This window comes from Tupaia chinensis, unplaced genomic scaffold (genome assembly GCF_000334495.1).
Source record: "Tupaia chinensis unplaced genomic scaffold, TupChi_1.0 Scaffold000294_5, whole genome shotgun sequence".
Taxonomy (NCBI): domain Eukaryota; kingdom Metazoa; phylum Chordata; class Mammalia; order Scandentia; family Tupaiidae; genus Tupaia; species Tupaia belangeri.
The window spans coordinates 3,057,787-3,083,520 of record NW_006159782.1 but is presented as its reverse complement, the minus strand read 5'-3'; the positions used below and the strand labels follow the sequence as shown (position 1 = coordinate 3,083,520).

The window sequence follows — 25,734 nt, the reverse complement described above, 5'->3', positions numbered from 1 at the left end:
GAAAGGTCTAGGACAACGAAGTAACCTTCCCAAAGTCATAAAGTTAAGAAGATAGAAAGTAGAGATTGGGCACATACAAATAATAAAATGTAGGCTTTAATTTTACCTTAGAACATAGTTGTAAGAGAATCTTGAGAGACAATAATTCTGTTGATGTAGCATTCAAAGTGCTAAACTGGTGGGACCAGCAGATGGTGTAATGGTAATGCCACTGGACTCCCAAGCTGTTGACTGTGGTTTGAGTCCTGGGTATGGCAGTTTAAAACTCACACCGGGTGGTTGTACATGCACACCTGAAATCCTAAGAGAAGAATGCAGGAGAAGGAACTACGGTGTGGCCATTCCCTCTGGGGGCGGGGTGTAATTTCTCACTTTCTGTCTCTCTGTCTCTGTCTCTCCAGCAAGCACACTTCCCCTATAGCAAAAATCTCTCTCTTGGAAAAAAAAGTGCTAAACTGGTTACTTTTTGTTTACTGTACTCTGTTGTCTGTGTGACTACAACAAATAAAAAGCACTGTGAGAACATGAGCTAGTTGGGCAAAAGCCCCATTTAAGGGTTTATTTTTTTATTTTTTATTTTTACCATAGGGCATGTACACTCACTAGAGAGACAGTGGGAAAGAGAGACTAGAGGGAAAGTGAGAAATCACCCCCCAGGGGAGATAGCCACACTGCAATCCCTTTTCTTCCACTATCCCCCTAAGATTTTGAGCATGCATGTATATGCACCCTACATGATCTTCAAGTCACAGGGCCCAGGACTCGAACCATAGTCGGCCATGTGTGAGTCCAGCACCTCAACCACTATGCCACCTGCTGCTCCCCAACATTTAAGTTTAAATAACTTGTGGTTTGTTTTTTGCTATTATGATTAACATGATTACCAATATCAATATATTTGTTGAATAGGAACACAAGGCTATCTAAAATATCAAACTATTTTAAGTAAAATTTTTGCTTAAACTCACGATAATATCATAAAGTTAATGATGACTCAAAGTCTGTAACGTATGTTTGTTAAAGGAAATAATTTTTTCATCAAAAAATATGTTACAGGAAATTACATTTGCTCACTTAAATGATCTCAGAATGTATTTGCTAACGCATCACCAATGAACACTCACATTGCATTAATTAATCTATCAGTCATCACAGATGGGTTCTCTGATTACAGAATTTTGACTAGTACTGTCTGACAGTTACAGAAAAAAAATGTTGGATCCACTCTGAAGCTAGACTTTTCTACAGTGCTTAGTCACTGCATCATCCTGACCACGAACTGTCTGCTTCTTACCACCCTGAATCCAGCCACTTCAGTAAAAGTAGGACAATCCCAAATTGTAGTATTTGAATTTATAGCCTTCACATAGTAAAGGATGAATTAGTCAACACCTAAAATAATTTTCAAAAATATTTTTTCTTGAGCTTTCCTTTCCAGATACGTTGGCTCTATTCAGCTCATTACAGTTGCCTTGAAACAGAATTGCAGTCACTCCTTTTCCCACCTACTCCTTCAGGATTCCCTCTTTCTAGATCTTTTCAGGACCTAAATATCTGGTGTTTTCTTTCATGAGACTCTGAACTCAAAAATCGACACACAGACACATTTTTAAAATTTATAACCTAGTGCAAAGGTAGACAGGTAAGTACATTATGTCTTTCAGACTATTTGTCTTTACATTTTAATTTTAGTCCAAGATATTCAAATTTTGGTGAGCAAATAGGCAAGTGATTGGTATAAGCCCATCCCTGAGTTTTGAAAGACACAAGAGAGAAGTGGCCTGCACACAAGTCAGCCATGAATATTAAGTGTCAAGTACCTAATTTCCGAAAGTAGGTTACTGATAACGATAGGGGAAACTCAAATGACAGTAATGTCATCAATACACGCTACTTCTGATAAAATAGCTTAACATCACTGATAATTTGTCTTTTTAAAATGTACGCCAATGGGGCCAGACAGTAGCACAGTGGTTAAGGCCCTGGAACTCACATAGACAACAAACAGTTCGAGTCTCTGACCTGGCAACTTGAAAAACATGCCAGGCATATGTGCGTGGGTGCCCAAAATCCCAAGAGGAGAATGGAGAAGGGACTGTGGCATGGCTAGCCCTCCTGAGGGGTGATTTCTCACTTTCCCTCTCTGTGTCTCTCTCTGCCTCTCTCTGGTGAGCACGTGAACAAAAAAATAATAATAATAAAATAAAAGAGGAAGAAGCAGCAGCATGTACCCCTTCTGCCAGCCAGGTGGTGGATTGGTAGAGGTAGTTAGATCCTACATGGTCACTGTATGGTTCAAGTCCTGGACCCAGCAGCTTAAGAAACACATCAGGAGCATGTGCATACCCCAAATCCTGAGAACGTATTATGGCATGGAATCTCCCAATCCCAGAAGGTGCTTTCTCTCTCTCACTCTCTCTCTTTGGCAAGCACATGAACCCTTACAGCAAAATTTAAAACTGGGACCAACAGTTAGCGTAATGGCTATGTCGCTGGACTCCCACATAGTCGACCGCGGTTCGAGTCCCAGACCCGGTGGCTTAAACTCACGCCGGGCACGTGTGTGTGCGTGCCCAAGATCCCAAGAGGAGAATGGAGGAGAAGGGATTGTGGCATGTCCATCCCCTCTGGGGGGTGATTTCTCGCTTTCTATCTCTCTGTCTCTCTCTGTCTGTCTGGCAAGCGCACGTGCCCTATAGCAAAAACCTCTCCAAAAAAAGAAAAGAAAAAAAAATTTTAACTAAAAATAAAAACACCCCCTTTAAAAATTTTTTTATTTATATATGTGTCCGTATGATACAAATCAAATGGCCTTTCTTTTTCCTTTCTTCCTTTGTGTTTTATGGGTGTGTGTGTGTATGTGTGGTTACTTATACATGAGTCTCATTTTGTCACAATCCTTCTGCCTCAGCCTCCCAAACAGCTGGTCCTAACGGCAGGAGCTACCAGACATAGCTCTTCAGGCTGGCCCAGGAATCAAACCCAGGCCTCCAATGTGACTACAGCCTGGCAAGCAGCAGTGTCTAGTGGACCTACCTCAGCTGGACCTAAAATATTCTTTTTTTTAATTCAAAAATATAGAGTACGAGATCAATATTATTTATGGGCTTTATCAGTGATTAAAAAAAAAGAGAGAGATTTTTGCTATAGGGCATGTGCACCCGCTGAAGAAGACAGAGAGAAAGTGAGAAATCACACACACACACACCCCCAGGACAGCCACCCTACAATCCCCACTCCTCCGTTCTCCTCCTGGGATTCAGGGCACGCACACACATGCATCCAGTGTGAGTTTTAAGCTGAGTCCAGGACTTGAACTGCAGTCAACTACATGGGAGTCCAGCAATGTAACCATTACGCCATCTGCTGGTCCCTATTAGTGACATGTTTTTAATGTGAAGTGATTTTTTTTAATCAGTTTTTAAGAATTATTTTAATTTTATTGCAATTATTTTATTTTTTTGAAGTTAACCAGAGAGAGAAGGAAAGTGAGAAAGCAAGCTGCCAGGTTCAGGACTTGAATAGCAGTCAGTCATGTGAGAGTCCAGCCATTTTAACCACCATGCCACCTGCTGTCCTCGATAATTTTGATCAGTTTTAAAGCAAATTTGGGCATTAAGTAATCAACACAGAGCAAGTTATATAAATAGTAGAAACTTTTTCACATTTTCTTAAAAAATGTGCACTTGGCCATTAAAGAAAATAATAATTAATGCCTAGACTCTTATGTTATAAAGATTATGATTTCATATATTCAGAAGCTACAAAAAAATTAAGGACTAAGTATTATATATATTATGCTAACAATAATGATCAAAAACAGTGATAGTACCATTGGTTTAACACCAAGTTTTCTTAAGTCTTCATTTTTTTTTACATTTTCCCATCTGTCAAGTGTTTCTCCCCTTGTACCTAAAATGGTCTATTTAAATTTCAATTTCATGACTTACCTAACAGAATATAACAGCACATAAATCTGTAATACACACTTTGTTTAGAATCTGAATCAGTTTTAAGAGAATACCATAATTTGTCTGAAAAATATCCATAATTGGGAACCAGCAGTTAGCGTAATGGCTATGTCGCTGGATTCCCACGTAGTCGACCGCGGTTCGTGTCCTGGACCCGGTGGCTTAAAACTCACACCGGGTGCGTGTGCGTGCGTGCCCAAGATCCCGGGAGGAGAATGGAGGAGAAGGGATTGCGGCGTGACCATCCCCCCTGGGGGGTGATTTCTCGCTTTCTGTCTCTATGTCTCTCTCTGTCTGTCTGGCGAGCGCACGCGCCCTATAGTGAAAAAAATATATATCCATAATTTATATAAATAAATAGCTTGATATAAATTATGGATTTTTTTAAAACACAAGATTCTTTTTTTAATTTTATTTATTCATTCTTTTTTTTTTTTAATTTGACCAGAGAGAGACAAAGAGAAAAAGAGAGGGAAAGTGAGAAAGCAAGGCACCAGGTCCAGGACTTGAACCATGGCTGGCCATGTGGGAGTATCCGGGGCCTTAATCACTATGCCACCTGCTGGCCCCAAATTATAGATATTTTTCAGACAAGTTTAATTAAGTTCTAGTAGTTCAATAAAATCTTGTTTGCAAATCCTAGAATCAATTAGAAGAGGCTGTATAGAATAATAATATGACTAAATAGTATCAGGATATATGAGTACTAACTGTGCTCAGACATTAATCAGCTGTGCAACCTTACCTAATACTGTAATCTCTCTGAGCTTTGGTTCCTTGTCTCTATAAGAGAGGTAATATATCCCCTTCTTGTTTCATAAGATGACTTAAGGATCACAAAACATACATGGAAATGCTCCATTATTAAAATCTAATAATGCCCAGACAACTAGATACCAGATGGAAAAGAAAGAACTCTATCTCAGAACATACACAAAAACGAATTCTAGATAAATCAAAGACTGAGCAAAAACCCTAAATATCTAGATAGAAGAAAACATAACAGAAGCCCAGCCCCATAATATAGTATATATAGCACTATACAGAGGGAGCTGGACCCGACATGGCCAACTGCAGTTTGAATCCTGGCCCCTGTGGCTTGAAAAACATAGGTACCGGGAACGCAGCAGTTAGCGTAATGGCTATGTCACTAGACTCCCACGTAGTCGACCATGGTTCGCGTCCCGGACCCGGTGGCTTAAAACCCACGCCGGGCGTGTGTGCGTGCGTGCCCAAGATCCCGAGAAGAGAATGGAGGAGAAGGGATTGCAGCATGGCCATCCCCTCTGGGGGGTGATTTCTCGCTTTCTGTCTCTCTGTCTGTCTGGCGAGCGCACGCGCCCTATAGTTAAAAAAAAAAAAAAAAAAACTTTAAAAAAAAAGAAATTAGGGAAAAAAAAAAAACACATAGGTACCAGGATCCTCACAAAATGGAGAAACAGAGAAAAAGAGGATTGTAGTTTGAACAGGCACATGGTGGGAAGATGATTAATATCTTTCTTTTTCTCTCTCCCCCATTCCCTCTCCTGTTGCATACACGTGTATGCACCCTCTGTCTCCCCCTCCAAAAAATCATCTTCCTTGGGGGTAGGCAAGTTTCTCAGACAAGATACCAAAGGTTTAGCCATAAAGAAAAAAAAAAAATCAGACTTCATCAAAATTACAAATTCTTTTTTTTTTTCTCTATGCTACAGTTTGTATCTGTCCCTCCCCCCAAGAAATCCTATGTTGAGATCCTATTGTGAAAGTATTAAGTGAAAATGTGACAGTAGGATTAAGAAGTGAAGCCATTGGGAAATGATTAGGGTGTAAATGCCGTAATTACCTTCTGGTAGCTTTATTAGGAGAGAGAGATCAGAGCAGAAACATGGACACAGACATAAGTCTGCTCTGCTCTTACTGTCTCACCAGGCGATGCCCTGCACTGCCAGGAGACTACAAAGAACGCCCAGCAAAAAGAAGACTCTCAGTAGATCCTTGGGTCTTCAAAAACTATGAGCTAAATAAACCTCTATTCCTTCAAATCACCCAGTTTCAGGTATCATTTATTAAGTAACAGAGAATGGACTGAAATATCCTCTGTTCTACAAATGGATTTTGAGGGCTTGTTTGGAGGTTCTAACAAGGTAGTGCAGCTACTCCTCTACCTTCGACTGCAGACTGGTCCTCTATTGGGGAAGGTCATCTTCTCGGAGCACACAGCTTCAGGAGGGATGCAGATGGAGCAGTGAAGGAAAGAGGGAACATCGGTTTAGGTCGTCAGAACAACCAAATCGACCCAGGTGAACAACAGGGTGACCAGATCACCCTCACTTCCTTTTACCTGTATATCATGGCCAAGAAAAAAAAAAATACAAGACATACTAAAAGGCAAAAATCACAGTTTGAAGAGATAGGGAAAGCATTAAAACCAGATTCAGATATGCCAGAGACACTGGAATTAACAGAGGAAGAATTTAAAACAACTCTGATGAAGATGCTAAGGGCTCTAGTGGATAAAATAGGGGCAAGCAAGAATAGATGAGCAGTGTAAGCAAAGAGATGGGAATTCTAAGAAAGAACCAGAAAGAAATACTAGAGGTCAAAAAACACTGTGACAATTACACTAAGTGAAATAAGCCAGGCACAAAAAGAGAAATACCCCATGTTCTCATTCATATATGGGAATTTTAAAATGACCTCATAGAAGTAGGGAGCTGAAGAATGCTGGCTCTAGGCTAGGAAGGAGGAGTGCAGGAATGTTGATGGATGAAAATAAAATTACAAATAGGTAAATGTTACAAAATATAGTAGAGAGAATACAGTTAATAATAATTTATTATATGTCAGAGTAACTAAAAAAGAGGATTTTGAATGTTCTCCGTAACACAAAGTAATGAAAAACGCTGAGATAATGGATATATTAATTATCCTGATTGAATCAATACATGTTTATTCTTGTACTAAAAAATCACATTGTTCCCCATAAGTATGTACAATTACTATATGTCAATTTTTTAAGTAACACTGTAACAGAAATGAAGAATGCTTTCAATAGGCTTATTGGTAGAGAGAACACAGCCGAGGGAAGAATATCTGAGACTAAGAACATCTCAACAGAAACGACCAAAATTGAAAAGCAAAAAGAAAAAAGAATGATAAAGGCAGAAGGGAATATCTAAGAACTGTGTGGCAACACATGTGTAATGAAAATGGAGAGAAAGGAACAAAAGAAATGTCTGAAATAATAATCATGGAGAATTTCTCCAATTAATATCAGATACTGACCACAGATAAAAGACGCTCAGAGAACACGGAGCATGATAAATGCCCCCCCCCAAGAAAACCCTATACCTAGGCAAATCATTTTCAAACTACAGAAAATCAAAGATAAAGAAAAACTCCTGAATATAACCAGAGGGGTAAATACCTTACCTACAGAGGAATAAAAATAAGATTTACATTAAACTTCTCTTCAGAAACCATACAAGAAAAGTGGAGTGAAATATTTAAAATGTTGAGGGAAAAATCTAATTCTGTACTCAGCAAAACGATCCTTCAAAAGTGAAGGAGAAATCAAGACTTTCTCAGACAAAGGAATTTGTTGTTAGGGCACCTTCCTTACAAGAAGTGCTAAAAGAAATTATTTCACTCAAAGGAAAATGATAAAGGTCAATGACTCTTCTCTGCATTAAAGAGAAGAAATAAGTGAAAGTAAAATATACATTTTTTTATTATTTATTAATTTAATAGATAACTGTCCAAGAAATCTAACAAAGTATATAAGGATCTATAAGAAAAACTAGAAAGCTCCAATGAAAGAAATCAATGCACCAGGAGATGGATGTCAGCAAAATGGCAGAGCAGTACTCTTCAGTGCTTGTTTCCCCACAGAAAAATCAATTTGTACTATCCACACACAAACATACCTTTGCAAGAGCTAAGGAAGCCAAGGGAGCAATTACAGCACCTGGGTATAACAAAGAAAAGACACAGTGAAGAGTTTAGGAAGGACAGTTTTACATTACCTGTACCATCTCTTTCTCAATTCCAGGCAGCAGTGTAGAGAGAGAGAGAGCACAAATGGGGAAGAAGAGGAAAGGAAATACTAGACTTTGCTTTGGACTCCAAAACCAGTAAAAACTAACACCAAGCAGTTCACCAGGGCCCCAAACTCCAGACTGGTACCTGTAGCTTGAGGCTCCAAGTCTACCCTGACACCAGCCAGGATCCCACAGTCCCAGGGTCCAGGCCTGTGCTATGGGCACTGTCTCTAGGCTGCCCCAATGTGGGCTGCCCTCAGAGGAACAGAGGCTCCAAATTGACCCCAGGGCCAGGCAGGCCTCAGGGCTCCAAGCTTCAGCCTGCCCCAGCACTAGGTCAACACCCCTGCCTAAAACACCAGGAAGGCACCTACAAAGGCTAAAAGCCTACCCAGTGCCACCTTCCAGGCCAACCCCTACAGCCCCAGACTCCAGCAGATATGGGACCCAGGCCTATCCCTTTAGACTCCAGCACTGAACATGCTCCCACAGATCCTGGCTTCAGCACTGACCCCGTATATCTAGGTGCCAGGCTGGTCCCCAAGGTTCCAAGACCCAGGCCAGCCCCGATGGTTCCAAGTACTAGGCCCGTGTCTGAAATCCGGCCTCAGGCCAGGCCTCATAGCCCTAGGCCTGATCCAGCAAGCCCAACATCCCAGTGTATCCCAGTGCCAGACCAGACTTCATGGACAGAGTCTCCAAAAGCATCTCTGTAAACTCAGGCACCAGAACAGAATCCATGGCCTCGGGACCCAGACCTACTCACATGTAATCAAGTTTCACTGGCTAGCGCCTACAGACTCAGAATCAAGGACTACCCCAGCAACCAATCAGCCCCATAAACCCAAGTTTCACATAAGCTCCTATATGTAAGGTTCTAGTTTGCCCTCGTGGACCCAGGTTCCAGGCTGAGCTCACAAACACAATCAAAAAGTCCATTCCAATGGATCCAGGCTTCAGGCACAACCCCGTGAACCCAGGTGCCAGGGCTACCCACATGCTGTCTTAGACAGCAGGCCAGCCTTCCCACGGACTCTAGTAGCAAGTCTTCCCTTGGGCCACACCAGATGGTCTATCCAGAATCCCTAGATGGGCTGACTGGTAAGGAGCTTTCCCAGGCAACCTCAGGTGCAAAGACTAGGATAGGTAGCTACTTCTGCACAGACATCAACATAAGGCAACAAGAAACACAATAGTAACAAGGAGCCATACCACCACCAAAAGAACTTAAACATATAGAAGAGATTCTATGGTTATGGATAGGAAGACTCAATATAGTCAAGTTATCAGTTCTTTCCTCACTGGATCTGAGGATCCAATACATTCCAAATCAAAATACCAGCAAATTATTTTGCAGACATAGACAAACTGATTCTTAACCTCATATCAGAGAGGCAAACAGCCCAGAATAGCCAATTCAATATTGAAGGGGAAGAACAAAGACGCCAGAGCTACCTGACTTCAAGACATACTATAAAGCTACAGTAGTCAAGACAGTGTGGTATCAGTGAAGAAACAGATAAAACAGATCTATAGAACAGAATAAGAATTCAGAAACACTCCACAAAAATATAGTTAACTAATCTACAACAAGGGAACAAAGGCAATGAAATGGAAAACAGAAGACTTTCTAGGAAGTGGTGCTAAAACAACTGAACAAACATGCAGAAAATGAAATTTAGATGTAGACTTTCTACGGTTCACAAAAATTAATTTAAAATGGATCACAGATCTAAACATAGTATGTGAAATAATAAAACTCCTAGAATATAGGATAAAATCTACATGACCTTGGGTTTGGCAATGACTTTTAAAAACACACTACTCTTTTTTAAAAAGTATATTTTATTCATGACAGAGAGCATGGACACATGCCTAAGACAAAGACAGAGGAAGTACCTTCAACAGGGTCTCATGCCACACTCCTCCTTCCCCAGTCCTTCAGCCTGTCAGGGTCTTGGACAAGCACACATGAACCCAGTGTTTCAAGCCAACCCAGGGGTCCAAACCCATAGCAGGACATGTGGCTCTCAGCACTACAGTGCAGCCTGCTGCCAACTGTGCCATCAGGCTGAGCCAGCAAGGACTTTTTTGATGTAATGCCAAAATTATGATTCATGAAAGGAAAAAAATTGAGAAGCTGATTTTTCTGAAAAGTAAAATTTTCTGCTCTAGAAACACACTGTGAAGAGAATGTAAAGACCAGCCATGGACTGGGAGAAAATACTTCCACAAAACATGAGACAAAGGATTGTTATCCTTTGGGCCAGCTCCATGACCTAGTGGTCAAGGAGGCCAAGATCCCACATGATTGACTGCATGATTTCAGTCCCAGACCTGGTAGCCTGAAAAACATGCTGAGTGCATGTGTGTCCATGCTCAAAAATCTCTAAAGGAGAGGGAGATGAAGGAGAAGGGATTGTGACGTAACCATTCCCCATGAGGAGTGCTTTCTTCTATGCCTTTCTGTCTCTGGTGAGCATATGTGCCCTCTAGAAAAAACTTAAAAAACTTTAAAAAAAAAAATACCACATTGTTATCCAAAATGTATAAAGAACTCTTAAGATTTAGCAATAAGAACACACAGTCTAATTTTAAAATAGGCCTTAAACCTTAATGGACAAAACTTTTCCAAAGAAGAAAGACAGATGTCAAATAAGCACATGAAAAGTTACTCCACATTATGTGTCACCTGGGAAATGTAAATGAGGTACTACTACATATTTATTAGAATGGCCAAAATCCAGATCTGACAACACCAAATGCTGGTAAGTATGTGGAGCAAGAGGAATTCTCAATCATTGGTAGGTGGAGTGAGTATAGGCATTTTTGGATAATAAGATAATAGAGTTTATATTTTGGGTGATTAAAAAAAAGTTGTAGAAATGGGGTGGTGATGGCTGCAAAACATTGTGAATTTAATTAAAGCCAATGAATTGTACATTTAGAAAGGTCAGTTCTATGCTATATACATTTTATCACAATTTTTAAAAAATAATGTAATATTAACAAAACCCATATAATTATACACTTTAAATGGGTGACTGTATGGTTATGACTGTATCTCAACAAAGCTGTTTTTTAAAAGGGGGATAAAAAAAGAAATTAGTTCATTAGTCATTAAAAGAGATAGAGGAATCTTAAATGCATATTGCTAAGTGAAAGAAAGAAGCTAATCTGAAAAACTGAAGACCTTCTGATTCCAATTTCATGACATCTGGAAAAGGAAAAACTCTTTGAGACAGTAAAAAGACCAGTGGTGGGGCTGAACTGTGGAGCAGTGGTAAAATACAACACTCTGTAAGGCAATCCCACGTAAGAAGATTCCTAGTTCAAGGCTGGAGACCTCCCCGAGTATGCCAGGCTTCCATGTGTTCATAATCTGGGGCTGGTTGAAGGAAAGGGTGAGGGGTGGATCTTGCCATCAAGACACTGCTGGAAGTACTCTCTCTCATTTGTGGAAGAAATACATAAATAAAATAAAATAAAATAAAGATTAATAGTTGCCAAGGGGATGAAGGATAGAGAAAAGGATGAATGGGTGAAGCATAGCACATTTTTTTAAGAGGTTTTTGCTATAGGGCACGTGTGCTCACCAGACAGACTGAGAGAGACAGAGAGACAGAAAGCGAGAAATCACCCCCCCAGAGGGGATGGCCATGCCACAATCCCTTCCCCTTCCCTCTCCTCTCAGGATCTTGGGCATGCACGCACATGTGCCCAGCGTGAGTTTTAAGCCACCGAGTCTGGGACTCAAACTGCGGTTGACTATGTGGGAGTCCAGCGACATAGCGATTACACTAACTGCTGGTCCCAAGTATAGCACATTTTTAGAGCAATGAAACTATCCTATATAATTCTGTGATGGTGGACACATGACATCACACATTTTTCAAAACCCACAGAATTACATAACACAAAGGGTATATATGAATATAAAATATAAACTTTAGTTTATTATAATGTATCGATATTCATTTATCAATTGTAACAATTATAACACACTAATACAAGATATTAATAATAGGAGAAATAGAAATTGTGTATAGGTTGGGGGGTATGTGAGAACTCTGTACTTTCTGCATAATTTTTCTGCAAAGCTAAAACTGCCCTTAAAAAAAGTTCTATTCCAAAAATGCACACTATACACAAGAGACTACACTGAATTTTATCCTCATGATTCATAAGACTATTCACTTAAAAAAAAAAAAGACTATTCACTTTAAATACAAGTTATAATTTTACATTAGATGAAAAGGAAGTGCTGATTCTTTTAACACTGTAAAATATCAGGCACTACTGAATCATCTTATTATTCTATATATCCTCTCCCTACTTCATCATCTCTTCCACCCCCAACAGAATTATTTTATGACCTAAATTTCTGTATTCACATAACTACTTCCATCTTGATACTCTTTGAAGATTCCATAGTCTTTGGAAACATTTCTTTAATTTATGCCAAAATTCCAGTCCAATTTTAATTATGAATTAGTGACATTATACCAATTGCCATACCTCCTGCTTTAATTAATTTTCTACAAGATATCATTGTATCAGTTACTTAAGTCTGTTCATTTTATACATCCTTTTGAAAAAATATTGTTCTCTAAGACACTGATGAGTCAACAAAGATTAAATTGGACATCATAACTGTCCCAGAGGAAAGGTAGCTAGTATATTTAAAAACAACTCTTCCCCGGTTTCTAGTTTAAAATAATCGTCCCCCCACAACTCTTTTTTTTTTTTTTTTTTTTTTTTTTGCCTTAGGGTATGTGCACTTGCCAAAGAAACAGAGACAGCGAGAGGGAAAGTAAGAAACCGCCCCTCACCCCCAGGGAAAATGGCCACTCTGCAATCCCTTCATTTTCCTCCTGGGATCTTGGGCACACATGCACACATGCCCAACATGATTTTCAAGTCATCAGGTTCTGGACTTTAGCGACGTAATTGCTATCCCATCTGCTGGGCCCTCCTAATCTTTAACACTGTATAAACTTCTTTAACTGTTACCTTGGTCTTTTCCAGCTTCATCTATGTGTTGAAAATCTTTTAGTATTTGAAGGTTATAGAACCCCTCTCTGCAATGCTGAATAACTTTCTTTGATCCATTCTTGATGAGATAATCCATTAGCGTAAGGGATTTATACACATGGCGCCAGTTCTTTCCATGGTCATTGAGTCTGTGCCATAACATATTCATAATCTCTGAGAGAGAAATTGTGTTGAAAGTCAAGTCACTGATATCTAACATCAGAGAACTAGAGGGACCCCAAGGGTCATTAGAAGTTGCTTCCCTGACTTTTATTTCAGCATCTGAGTAGTTTTTCACAAAGTTTTTTACTTGTCTCCTGAATGCCATAGGTAAAATAAGTTCAAAGGTGAAATGAGGAATAACAGCAAAGAAACTGGAGTTTACTTGATTGGTTTATCAAACTCTTGACAGGTAATTGGTCCCCAGTGCTGTTGCTCCCAAATATAAATGATCAATCTCCATGGTGATAAAGTATCAATTTCCTGCAAGGAAAGTACAAATGACATTTAAGTTAAAACATTTTTTTTAAATGTCTGTAGAAGACCAAAGTCAGTCTGAAAAATCTAGGTTTAGTTTCTAAACCAGTCCCTCACTTATATCATCATAAGAACTGAGAATACCACATAAATGTTACTAGAATAGGTATGGGAAAATCCCTCATAAGGGATTGGCTTATATCATTTAAAGGAACATAAGTGGTCTTTCTAGTCCTAAAAGTTCCTACAGAAAATATCAACCTCTTCAGTCAAAAATATAAGGATTATGAAACATCACATGGACAGCAGACAATATTTTAAAAAAATGGAACCTGTACTCTGACATCTAAGGTATGTTGTCATGTATAAAAATATTATTTCCTCAAAGTAATGAAAATAGCAGTGAAAATTGAGTTTAGAATCAGCAAGTGACCCAATGGTTGTACCCTGTTTTAGATCTGCAAGCCATTAAAATCAGATCTAAATATGGTCTGCTTTGTTGTTAACCTAAAAAGGAGGAAGGGCAACTGTTAAGACAAATAGCTGCACCTTGGTAGGCTCCGCAGCTAACTCGTAGAAGCTTAAAACCAGTATTTTAGTTCCTATAAGAGTCAGTCTGAAAAATCTAGGTTTAGTTTCTAAACCAGTCCCTCACTTATATCATCATAAGAACTGAGAATACCACATAAATGTTACTAGAATAGGTATGGGAAAATCCCTCATAAGGGATTGGCTTATATCATTTAAAGGAACATAAGTGGTCTTTCTAGTCCTAAAAGTTCCTACAGAAAATATCAACCTCTTCAGTCAAAAATATAAGGATTATGAAACATCACATGGACAGCAGACAATATTTTAAAAAAATGGAACCTGTACTCTGACATCTAAGGTATGTTGTCATGTATAAAAATATTATTTCCTCAAAGTAATGAAAATAGCAGTGAAAATTGAGTTTAGAATCAGCAAGTGACCCAATGGTTGTACCCTGTTTTAGATCTGCAAGCCATTAAAATCAGATCTAAATATGGTCTGCTTTGTTGTTAACCTAAAAAGGAGGAAGGGCAACTGTTAAGACAAATAGCTGCACCTTGGTAGGCTCCGCAGCTAACTCGTAGAAGCTTAAAACCAGTATTTTAGTTCCTATAAGACTGGTAAATTTGAAGAAAAGGTTAAGAAAAGTAGAAATATAAGGATTAAACATTGTCAATGATAAGATTCAAATAAATCTGACATGCACAGGCTGATACTCCTAAAACCTGCCGTGGTCAGCGTGTCTGTCAGATCTCAAAACAAGTATACACAAGAGACCCAATGATACCAAATACATTAAAACTTAATAAAACATATGCAGCCCATCAACTTTTTATGATGCTTGTAAATGATCAATTTATGGTTTACATGAAAACCATTCCTTTTTCTTTTTTTCATTACTTTGCATTAAGGTATGTCAGTTACTTTGCAATTTCCCTAGTGATTCATCACTGATGGCTACCAAGATAGTGTACCAAATTGATTTCAAGCCTTGACGAGCGTCCAAACCCAATGAAGCCTACACGATCTATAATCAGATCTTACTTGAGAAACTGCACACATGCAAAAGAAAAAAACGTTAAAATCCGTAACAAATGTGTTTGTTATTTTTAGTTTGTTTCCCTTCCTTGACCTTCTCAACTAGCTCAGGCTTGATTAATTTCAGCATACTGAAGGAAGACATAAATTTTCAGAAGCATCCTAAATGAACTATCACTTCTTTCTTTAAAAATAAAGAGAAAATTAACCTTTCTGTTTTGTTGTTGTTCTTGCCTTTTTTGGGGAGGCGTTGGTAATAATGAAACAGTACCCTCAAATAAGGAAGACAGAAAACGTATCAGTTTAATTAAGATTTCTCAGAAAGAGACTATCATCAACCCTAGGAAGATCAGTTGCATTTCTACAACTTCTGATTTTTCTCTCATTTGCACTTCAAATACAGGCATTTTTATCGGACTCCCTCCTACAGCAAAAATCTGATTTACAATGTTCCTTTTTTTAATAATTATTTTATTTAACTTATTTATTTTAATTCAACCAGAGAAGGACAGAGAGAGGACGAGAGAAAGAGAAATAGACAGAAACAGAGAGAGAGAAAGTGAGAGAGCAAGCCATAAGGTCCACGACTCGAACCACCATCAGTCATGTGGGAGTCCAGCACCCTTAACCACAATGCCATCTCCCAGCGTCTATAACGTTTCAATAAGCTATTAAATTTTTTCAGTCATGAGTGTTTTCTTTTTCTATTGTTCTTTTCCCCTCTACCAAACTCACTCAATGCAGAGATGCACTTTGACATTGGCTCAGAGCAACAAATATTGATCTGTTTCTTCTTTAATCTATTAAAAAAAAAATCCTGCTAGAATCATAACTTGTTGTAATTGAACAACGGCTATTAAAACCTGTTTCTTTTTTCCTTTTTACATAGCTACTTATCTATTATTTTGGAGAGACAATACTAATTTTTCAGATTTTCTTTTATTCGCTAACCTGCATTTTTAAAAACTTTGAAAAGGTTTTCTTAACTCTTTGGTAAAGAAAAAAATATCAAAATAATATCCTTCTAATCCAATGTAGTAATTTAAAATAGTTATGCTTGACATCATACCAAAAATAAATATACTTCCAACCATTAGAAAAAACACAAAGTGGGCCAGCTGGTGGCCTAGTGATTAAGGTGGCTGGATCCTACATAGCCGACTTTGTGGTTAGAGTCCCAGATTTGGCAGTTAAAAATCACACTGAGTGAACATACATTCCCAAAATTCTGAAAGGAGAAATAGAAGAGAATGGACCATGGTGTGATCAGCCCCCATGGGGGGTGCTTTCTCACTTTCTCTCCATGTATCTCCTCCACTCCCACCCCCAGTGAGCATATGTGCCCTCTGGTAAACTAAAAAAAAAAGAAAAGAAAAACCACAAATTAAAATTCTGGGTAAGTGAATTAATATCACTAACTAATGCAGTGATAAGGACTTTACATTGTGACATGAACATAGAATATGTAAAATACCATTCTATTGTCTTTTCAGACTAACAAAGAGTTCAGTTAATAGATGTTAGTTGTAAATTATGTCAGTTTATTTTCTTTGAACACTTAACTTCATCCAAGTGCTTCGTTTACACAGACCATCAAATAACCTTGAGAATGGGGGCCAGCAGGTGCCACGGTGGTTAAGGCATTGTACTCCCACGTGGCTGATCAAGGTTCAAGTCCCAATCTGGTTGCTTGATATTCACATCAGGTGTGTATGCATGTGTACCCAAAATCCCAGGAGGAGAAGAGAAAAGGGATTACAGCATAGCCATCCTCCCTGAGGGGTGATTTCTCACTTTCCCTTTCACTATTTTCCCTAGCAAGCACACATGCACTATGGCAAAAACCTAAAATAAGTAAATAAGAAACCTAGAGATTATACTAATAGCAATGTAACATCTGAGATAAATCAGTGCCTAAAAGAGTAAATTTCCACATCTGAATCTCAGTTATCTAGCTACTCTATTCACTGTGATATTTAGAAAGAGGGGGAAGAAGTAACATTAATTCACGTCACAAATCTGTATTGAGGTCTTCACTGACCTCACAACTTAGATTTCTCCATCACACTCTTTTCAGCACCTGGTTAATTTCTTCATGGCACTGATAATGATTTGTGCATACATATTTGCCTTGCTCATTGTTACTCTGTATCACCAAACTAGAGTTACTTGAGGGCAAGAACCCTGGCCATTTTATTTACCACTGTAATCCGATGTCTAATACTTAACTAGCAATAGTAGATATTCAAGAAACATGTTGAGTGAATGACTGAATAATGGAATGATTCTGCTTTGGAATAAATCTGCACTGATTCTACAGTTCAGATGATAAGCATGACATTTTTAAAGTAAAATCTAGCTCTGTCCAGAAAAATTCAAGAGTTTCAAGCAAGTATTTGCAAATCAACCAACAAATTTTTCTTGAGTACCTACCATTTTATACAGTTCTGCGGAGAAATACAAAACACAATCCCTATACAAAAAACAAAAACACCTTACCACTTAGTTAAGGAGTTTTCTCCCTTAAATAATTCCAAAGCAAACAAATTATGAGGTAGAAAAGTCTTCTACTCTTTTGGAGTCTGCCCACTTCCACAGTGTTATTTCCTTCCCCCCACTTTCCTGAATCATTAACAGAACCTCAACATAGGTTATTGTCAGATGGTCTTATCTAAACTCTCTGATTCTGGACAAGTTGTGGAATTCAATTTGGGGGGATTTTTGAAGAGTATTGCAGTGCCTATACCATAGATTACATGATACCTACAGTAAGGCAGTCAGTCAAGTCTGCCCCAAAGACATGTAAATATTTGGAACAAAGACTAAATGGCTTTATTTCAGGTCAAGTTTTACCACCAAATGAGTTGTGAGGAGGTTACCAGTTTTCCAAAACTTTTTGTATTTCAGAATTGAGAATACGGGGGCCCAGCAGGTGGCATGGTGGTTAAGGCACTGGACACTCCCAGATGGCCAACCATGGTTCAAGGCTCAGACCTGGTGGCTTGCTTTCTTGCTTTCTCACTCTCTCCCTCTCTTTCATTAAATTAAATGAATAAATAAAATTAAATAATTCTTTTAAAAAACTGAGAATTGAGGAACTGATTCATCTGAGGATTTAAGACAATAATGACTATAGCACATCAGAGATTGAGTGCCCAGAGGCATCTCATAGTACCTAATAGTACTATGAGAAGAAATCAGGTCTGTTGTTTGTCCAGGCTCTGCCTACAGAGATGAGTCTGCTCAGGAGAAAACAAGCTCTGGCCAAGGTTACTAAGAATGGTACTAGAGACTACCCTGGCACTAGCTGGTGTTGTTTTGATGCAAAGAACACTGCAAGAGGCAGAAACTCTTTTTTGAGCTCCACCTGTGTGTTCATTCATTTAATAATTTCCCAGAGTTGGGGCCAGCAGATGGCATAGTATTTAAGGCACTGGACTCCCATATAGCTGACTGCAGTTTGAGTCCCAGACCCACAGGCTTGAAACTCACACCAAGCGCATGTGTGTGTATGCATGCTAGAGAGAACAGAGAAGGAATTCAGGGGTAGATATGGGGGGAGGGAGATTTCTGGCTTTCTGTCTGCCTGTCTTTCTCTATGGGGAGTGCACACACCCTGTAGCAAAAATATCTCTCAGAAGTAATAATGATGATTTCCCATATGGCAGGCTTCATCCCAGAAACTGGAGAAACAGGTGCACACAACACAGTCCCCATCCCTGGAAGAAATGGGTGCTCTCTACTGAATGCCCACAATGTGCTCATAGGCTTCATCTCACTACTTCAGTCAGGATCCAAAGGCATGGATTTGAGGTCCTGCTCTGCCATTTCCTAACTAAGGCTTAACTTCTCTGGACCTCAGTTCCCTCATCAGCAGCATAAAGAATAATCACCAGACAAGGTCGTGGAAAGGAAGAAACGAGACGCTTTAGAAAGAATTTTGAACATGGAAGGGGAAGGCTGAGGGAGAATCAACTTCTGGTAAGCAGGGTCTTCCCCTCGGCATCCACTTCATTCATTCAACATCCACGTCGGGACGACCCGCAGTGTGCCCAACGGGCCCTGTGCCGGGTGCTGCCCTAGACAGGCCGCGGCGCACCGCAGCGGGGGCCCTAGGCCGAGGAAAAGCTTTTAGGAGGGAGAGAAGCCATGGCGTCCCCTCCCTCACGCACGGAGCCTCGGGGCAGCCCTCCCGCTCGCACCCGGACTCAGGGCGAGGGCGCGGGCGGGAACAGGAGGCTGCTGGCCGGGCGAGTTCCGGCCCGGGGTCCAGCTCGCACTCCTGCAGAGGTTGTTACCTGAGGGGAAGGTTGGGAGGGACTTTTCCCGCTCAAATTCACACTGCCTCGTTCCCAGGCTGCTCTGCCTCCGAGAACCAGGCCCGAGCGCCCACGCCGGAACCCACTTCCGCTTCCTCTGCCCCGCCTCCGCACTTCCGGCCGGCCTGGTAGGCGCCTCTCCCAGGACCTTAATTAAGCAAGATGGACGCCGAGGCGTGAAGTACCCCAGCTGGAGAAGAGCGAGCGGAATGAAGGTAAATGTCTTTGTTTCAGAATCTGTCGGGCTGTGGCACTGCCCTACCTCCTCTCAAAGGACGAATGTTCGCCATCGGTGTTACTAGTGTCATTTTTTTTTTGGGGGGGGAGGTTTTTACTATAGGGCGTGCGTGCTCACCAGAGAGAGACAGAAAGCGAGAGATCACCCCCAGGGGGGATGGCCACGCCACAATCCTTCTCCTCCATTCTTCTTTCAGGATCTTGGGCACACGCACCCGCGTGAGTACAAGCCACCGGGTCTAGGACTCGAACCACGGTTGACTACATGGGAGTCCAGCGACATAGCCAGTACGCCAACTACTGGAACTACTAGTGTCATTCTAACTGACTAAAAATGCCACCCGCACCTGATTGCCACCTCAAAGGATGAAGAATAGTCTAGAGATGAAGAGCAGTGAGATGGAATGTTTCCAGTGACTGCAGCTTCGGGTACCACTGCTGGCAGGCCTTGTTCTATTCCACTCATCTTCGTGAGCACCCACTTGGTGCTGGGCATCCGGCCAAGCAGTCAGGACACAGAGATAAAACACAGGCCTGTGCTGGTTGAATTTACAGGCCAGGGAAGGTGACAGGGACCATCACTGAAGATTGCGACAAGATACCTATTGCGTAATAAGACACGAGCGCATCTAATTTTGCCAGTGAGTATTTAAGAGCAGGTTTTCACAGAAGAATTCTGAATTGAATCGTAAAGGCTGATGGGGGCTTTACTGGATAGACAAAGTAGAAGAGGACATTATAGGCAAAGGACATATCGTATGTAAAGTCATGAAAGCTGAAAGAGCCTATTATCTGAGTAAAACTACAAATATTGTAGTTACTATGGCTGTCTCAAAGCCTATTAGTAGAGCGGTGGAGGGAAATGAATTGGTAGAGGGAAATAAAATCATGAAGAGCCTCATTCGTACTACTAGCTGTTTTTAGGCATTGACAATATAATCAAACCCGTGTTTCAAGGCACATTGGTGACCAAGTGGAATATTGACTAAGCTGGGGAGAAAAAGACTTGAAGGATAGGAAAATGATTAGTAGATAAAAGCATTTGTTTTCAGCACTCACTACTTTGGTTATAATTATAATATAGATGGCATTATTTGATACTGGCATGTAGATAGGTAAGTACAATGTAAAACAACAGGCGATAATGAAAAAAATTTGGTGTGTTTGAAATATTGTTTAGCTGGCTATAATACAACGTAATGGGGAAAGTAGCCAGAGGGAAATTGGCTACTGGAAAACAGATTATTCAGGGCCCTGAATGTCTTGCTAAGGTATTTGGGCTTTATTTTACAAAGAAGTGGAAACAAACAATATCTTATGCATTGAGTTGTAGTTCATGAAAATTTTAAATTTATGTTTTATGTACATTTCAATAGAATACTGTAAAGTAGGCATTATTCCATTTTACAGATGCACAAGATGAGTTTGAGGTATATGCATTTATTCTGCTTTTTTTTTGGAGAGGTTTTTTCCTATAGGGTGCATGCGCTCACCAGACAGAGACATAGAGACAGAAAGTGAGAAATCACCCCCAGGGGGGATGGTCACACCATAGTCCCTTCTCCATTCTCCTCTCGGGATCTTGGGCACGCACACACATGTGCCTGGCATGAGTTTTAAGCCACTGGGTCCGGGATGCGAACTGCGGTCGTCTACGTGGGAGTCCAGCGACATAGCCATTATGCTAACTGCTGGTTCCCCATTTATTCTGCATTCTTAACCACCTGCTATATGTCAGCCATAAGAGTGTAAGAAGTTATAGTTTAATAGTCTCACAGAGGAAACAGGAATAAGTCGGCACTTATAATATGTTGCCATGATAAAGGCAGGCATAGAGCGTTGTGAGCATCAAAAAAAGGGACTTGTCAGGTCAGCAAATAGCATGGAAGTTAAGAAACTAGATCCTGGGACCAGCAGTTAGCGTAATAGCTATGTCGCTGGACTCCCACGTAGTCAACCGTGGTTCGGGTCCCGGACCCGGTGGCTTAAACTCACGCTGGGTGCGTGTGCGTGCATGCCCAAGACCCTGAGAGGAGAATGGAGGAGAAGGAATTGTGGTGTGGCCATCCCCCCTGGGGGTGATTTCTTGTTTTCTATCTCTCTGTCTCTGTCTCTTTCTGGCATGCACATGTGCCTCATAGCAAAAACCTCTAAAAAATAAAAATAAAAAAATAAAAGATTTATCTAAATCTACATAGTCAGGGAAGGCTTCTTGGAGGAGGTGAACTCAAGCTGAGTTTGTAAGAATGAACAGATTATAAGAATTGTCCATAAATATTCCATTAGCAAGCTGGAACTTGAATGCAAATCTCCTGTATCCAGTTCTGTCCTCTTTCTCCTACCCTAAGGACCAATGTATGGCACTTGATTTTGAGCTCCATTGACATTCTCAGTCACAAGTCTACTTGTTACATTTTGAGGTCAGAGATTCCAATTTTTACTTTTTAAACTCATTTATTTTATATTTTCTTTTAAAATGAATCTCTGCATGTGCTCAAAAAATAGGTTGGGGCACCAGCAGGTGGCATCGCGGCTAAGATATTGGACTCCCTCATGACCAACTGCCGTTCAGGTCCCAGACCTGCTAGTTTGCTTTCTCTCTCTCTCTGATGAGCTCATGTGTACAATAGCAAGTTAAATGATAAATAATAAAATTAAATAAATCATTCTTTGAAAAAAAAATAGGTTAGAAGTAGAACAGAGGAATTAGAGGAAGAATAGAATGCTAGTTGTAAAAGCTCTGGCAATAAGTAATGAAGGCCGAAACTAAAACAGGAACAAGGGACATGATGTGATACTCCACCCTGCTCGCTCTTATACTTTTACACATAATAGTAAAGTGCAGAAGTTACTAGGCTTGACTTCAAATATACATGGGAATGAAGGAGGAAGAAGAGTGAACAGTGACTCAGATTTCTTTCTTGAGCCACCATGCAAATGGTTGTTGCTGTTTACCAAGATGAGGAACTTGGTCTGAGAAGCAGGTTGGGCAGGAAAGATGATGAGCTCTATTTCGGACATTTTGAATTTGAGGAGCCTGGGGGGCAGTCAGGTGAAGAGGTATATGAGACAATTGAGTAGAGAGAAGTGGGAGAAAGAAAAGGGTTTGGGGCTAGGTTCACAGACTTGAGAAGTGTCAGCATGTAGAAGGTGACTGAAGGAGCAGATGGAAATGGGAGATAGGGCAAGATCAGACTCCAGTCCCAGTAAGAGTGGAGAAGCCAGTAGTGGAACAAACAGTGTTGGGAAGGAGTTGGTTAGGTTGGCAAAAGTGTAAAGTGTTACCATCCTAGTGGAATTAACTCTGCTAAAGTGACACTATGAAGGGGTCTCTCTTCTCTGCTTTCCTCCATTTGGGGGCACAATCTAATTATAATACTGTAGCAACTACCAATGACATATTCTATATCATACCTCAGTTGGTTTTTTCCCTTTAATTTTCTTAACTCAAGAGTTTTATAAAAATGAGTGAAGTTTGCTTTCCACCAGTTCTCCTTCACATCTTCTTGGCTTGTTTTTTCTTGATTGTATAACCTCTCAACTTTGGAGGAGACTGTTTCCAAACTCTTGTCCTCTCTGTTTTCATTTTGTAAGTGGTGTTATCCAGTCTCATATCTTTAAACACTCTTTTATATCAACAACTCTCAAGGTTTTATCTTTAGCCTTAAACTCTCCTGACCTCCAAAATCAAAAACCATCTTGACCTTCCCCTCTCATAGACATCTTGAATTCAGTATAATCAAAACAGATTCCTTATCTTCCAAACCTGCTCCCTCACGATCTCTCCTGTCTCAGTAAATGACATTACCTTGCTTCTAGGTTCTCAAACCATGAACCTTGAAGTCATCTTGACCCCTTTCTTTGTCTCTTATACTTCACTTTATATCAACTTACCTTTGGAGTGCAAGGTGGCTACCAGGTCTAGATAATAAATGGCCTCTTGATACGGCATTCCAATACATGGTACAATAATATTATATGTTTCTCAACTTTATGATCACCCTGAATTTTTGGAATCCAACCACTTCCCACCACATCCACCATCCTGTTCTAAGCCACCGCCACCGCTTGCCTAAACTACTAGTGTAGACCACTAACTGGTCTCCCTGCTTCTGTTCTTGCCCCTTCACAGTCTCATCTCAACACAACAATCAGAACAATCCCTTAAAATGTACAACCCAAGCAAGATCATATCATGCCCCAGTTTAAAATCTTTTGTTAGGGGACCAGAAGTTGGCGTATGACTGTGTTGCTCGACTCCCATGTAGTTGACCACAGTTCAAGTCCCAGACCCAGTGGCTTAAACTCACGCCAGGCATGCGTGTGTGCGTGCCCAAGATCCCAAGAGGAGAATGGAGGAGAAGGGATTGTGGTGTGGCCATTCCCCCCAGGGGGTGATTTCCCGCTTTCTGTCTCTCTCTGTCTTTCTGGTGAGCATACACGCCCTATAGCAAAAACCTCTCCAAAGAAAAAAAATCTTTTGTTAGTTCCCAATCACGAGTAAAACCCAAAGACCTTGCCATGGCCAACAAGGCCTGGGCAAACTGCTCCCTCTCTGTGTTTCATCATGATTCTTCTCCACCTCACTCATTGTCAAGTATGCTCCTGCTTAAGGCTTGCCCCTAAACCTGCAAAAGTCATTTCCCCTGATAGCCATCAAGCTTACTCCCTCACTTCATCCTGGACTTTGTTCAAATGTCTTGCTCTTCCAATATAAAATCTCAGTCTTTATCTCAGTTGCCCTCCCCCCCCAATGACTCTTGCCCTGTTTTATTTTTCCTCCATGGCAGTACAGCCATCTGACATATTTACTGTTTCTCTCTTTCAGAATGTACCAGGAGGGTGGAAATTATGTTTTGTCCACTAATGCATTCCCAGCACCTAGAACAGGCCTAATACAGAACAGGTGTTCAGACCTTATTGACTGAATGAAAAGGGACTATTTGAGTCCACACTATTGAATCAGAAGTACACATTTTACTATAAAGTTGAATTAATCATAATTTCCATAAGAAGTTATGATATTAATAATGACCCTTCAAAAAGACTGTTGAAAATTTTTAAACAAGTATGGATTTAAAAGAAAATCTCTCCATTGCAGATAAATCCAGCTCTCACATACTCCTGCATCTTCTGAATTCCCTGCTATTTTCCCGAGTGTCTCAGAGTGTCTCTTCATGAAGACTGAAATGCTGACATTCTCACATTAGGGTCTTTATTCTTAGGCTTTGCTTTTGCACTCATTCAATTACAGAGCTGTTATTAAATAAACCACTGAAGTGGCCTTGCTTCTCTCCCGGGGTTCTCTATACCATGCCTGCCACCAGTGCATACCACAAAATACTCTTTTAAGATTTTTCTGTTCTTCACTCTGCCCCCGTACTTATGAGGGGAGAGGTGGTATTCTTCTCCCTCGGGGAGAGTACCCTGTAGAAATGTAGCTTCCTCAGTAGACAACAAACTGAAAACATCCATGATACTTTCTGTATGGCACCAATCAACATTTTCCCACTCCCCAGCCATGGACATTAGGGATTTACTATTTAACAATTTCACTGATCTGGGACTATTGAAGAACAAGTACTATGACCAGAAGATTTCAATGTCTGAAAACTTAATAGTGGAGCCATTTGAAATAATGGTGAGATCTAAGAGGATTCTTCTACCATGAAGACTGAAGGACTCTGAGGCCAACCACATTGAGAAGTTGTTGTTTTTAAATCAGTAACACATTGTTATCTTTAAAATTCTGTCATTTTGACATGTGGTACTTGGACCTAAGAAAAACCGACGGAGTTGCATTAGTACAAAGAAAGTCTATTATTAAGAGTTAGGAATAAAAGAGTATTTCCTTTAATCCATTTGACAAATATTTGAGCACCTACTACAGCCATGACACCCTGCAGATTCTTCTTTTGAAGAGAGATTTTTGCTATGGGGCATGTATGCTCACCAGAGAGAGACATAAAGTGAGAAATCACCCCTCCCACCCCAGGGAGGCTGGCCATGCTGCAGTCCCTTCTCCTCCATTCTCTTCTCAGGATTTTGGGTGCGCATGCACACTCACACACACACACACACACACACACACACACAGCATGACTC

The 25,734-nt window shown here is 40.3% G+C and overlaps 2 protein-coding genes across 2 annotated transcripts in view; one reads left to right on the top strand and one right to left on the bottom strand.

Moving 5' to 3' along the window:
• Positions 1-19,413, bottom strand: part of ENTHD1 (ENTH domain containing 1) — a 120,011-nt gene extending 100,598 nt beyond the window's left edge. The window contains exons 1-2 of the mRNA XM_006150754.2: positions 19,372-19,413; positions 13,007-13,510 (exon numbers count right to left, since the gene is read on the bottom strand). Coding sequence (XP_006150816.1) covers positions 13,007-13,355 — 349 coding nt within the window. The 5' untranslated portion in view covers positions 13,356-13,510; positions 19,372-19,413. The remainder of the gene's footprint in view (positions 1-13,006; positions 13,511-19,371) is intronic.
• A 95-nt stretch (positions 19,414-19,508) lies between these two features.
• Positions 19,509-25,734, top strand: part of GRAP2 (GRB2 related adaptor protein 2) — an 86,313-nt gene continuing 80,087 nt past the window's right edge. Inside the window, exon 1 of the mRNA XM_006150757.3 lies at positions 19,509-19,607. The gene's annotated coding sequence lies outside the window, so the exon portion shown is untranslated. The remainder of the gene's footprint in view (positions 19,608-25,734) is intronic.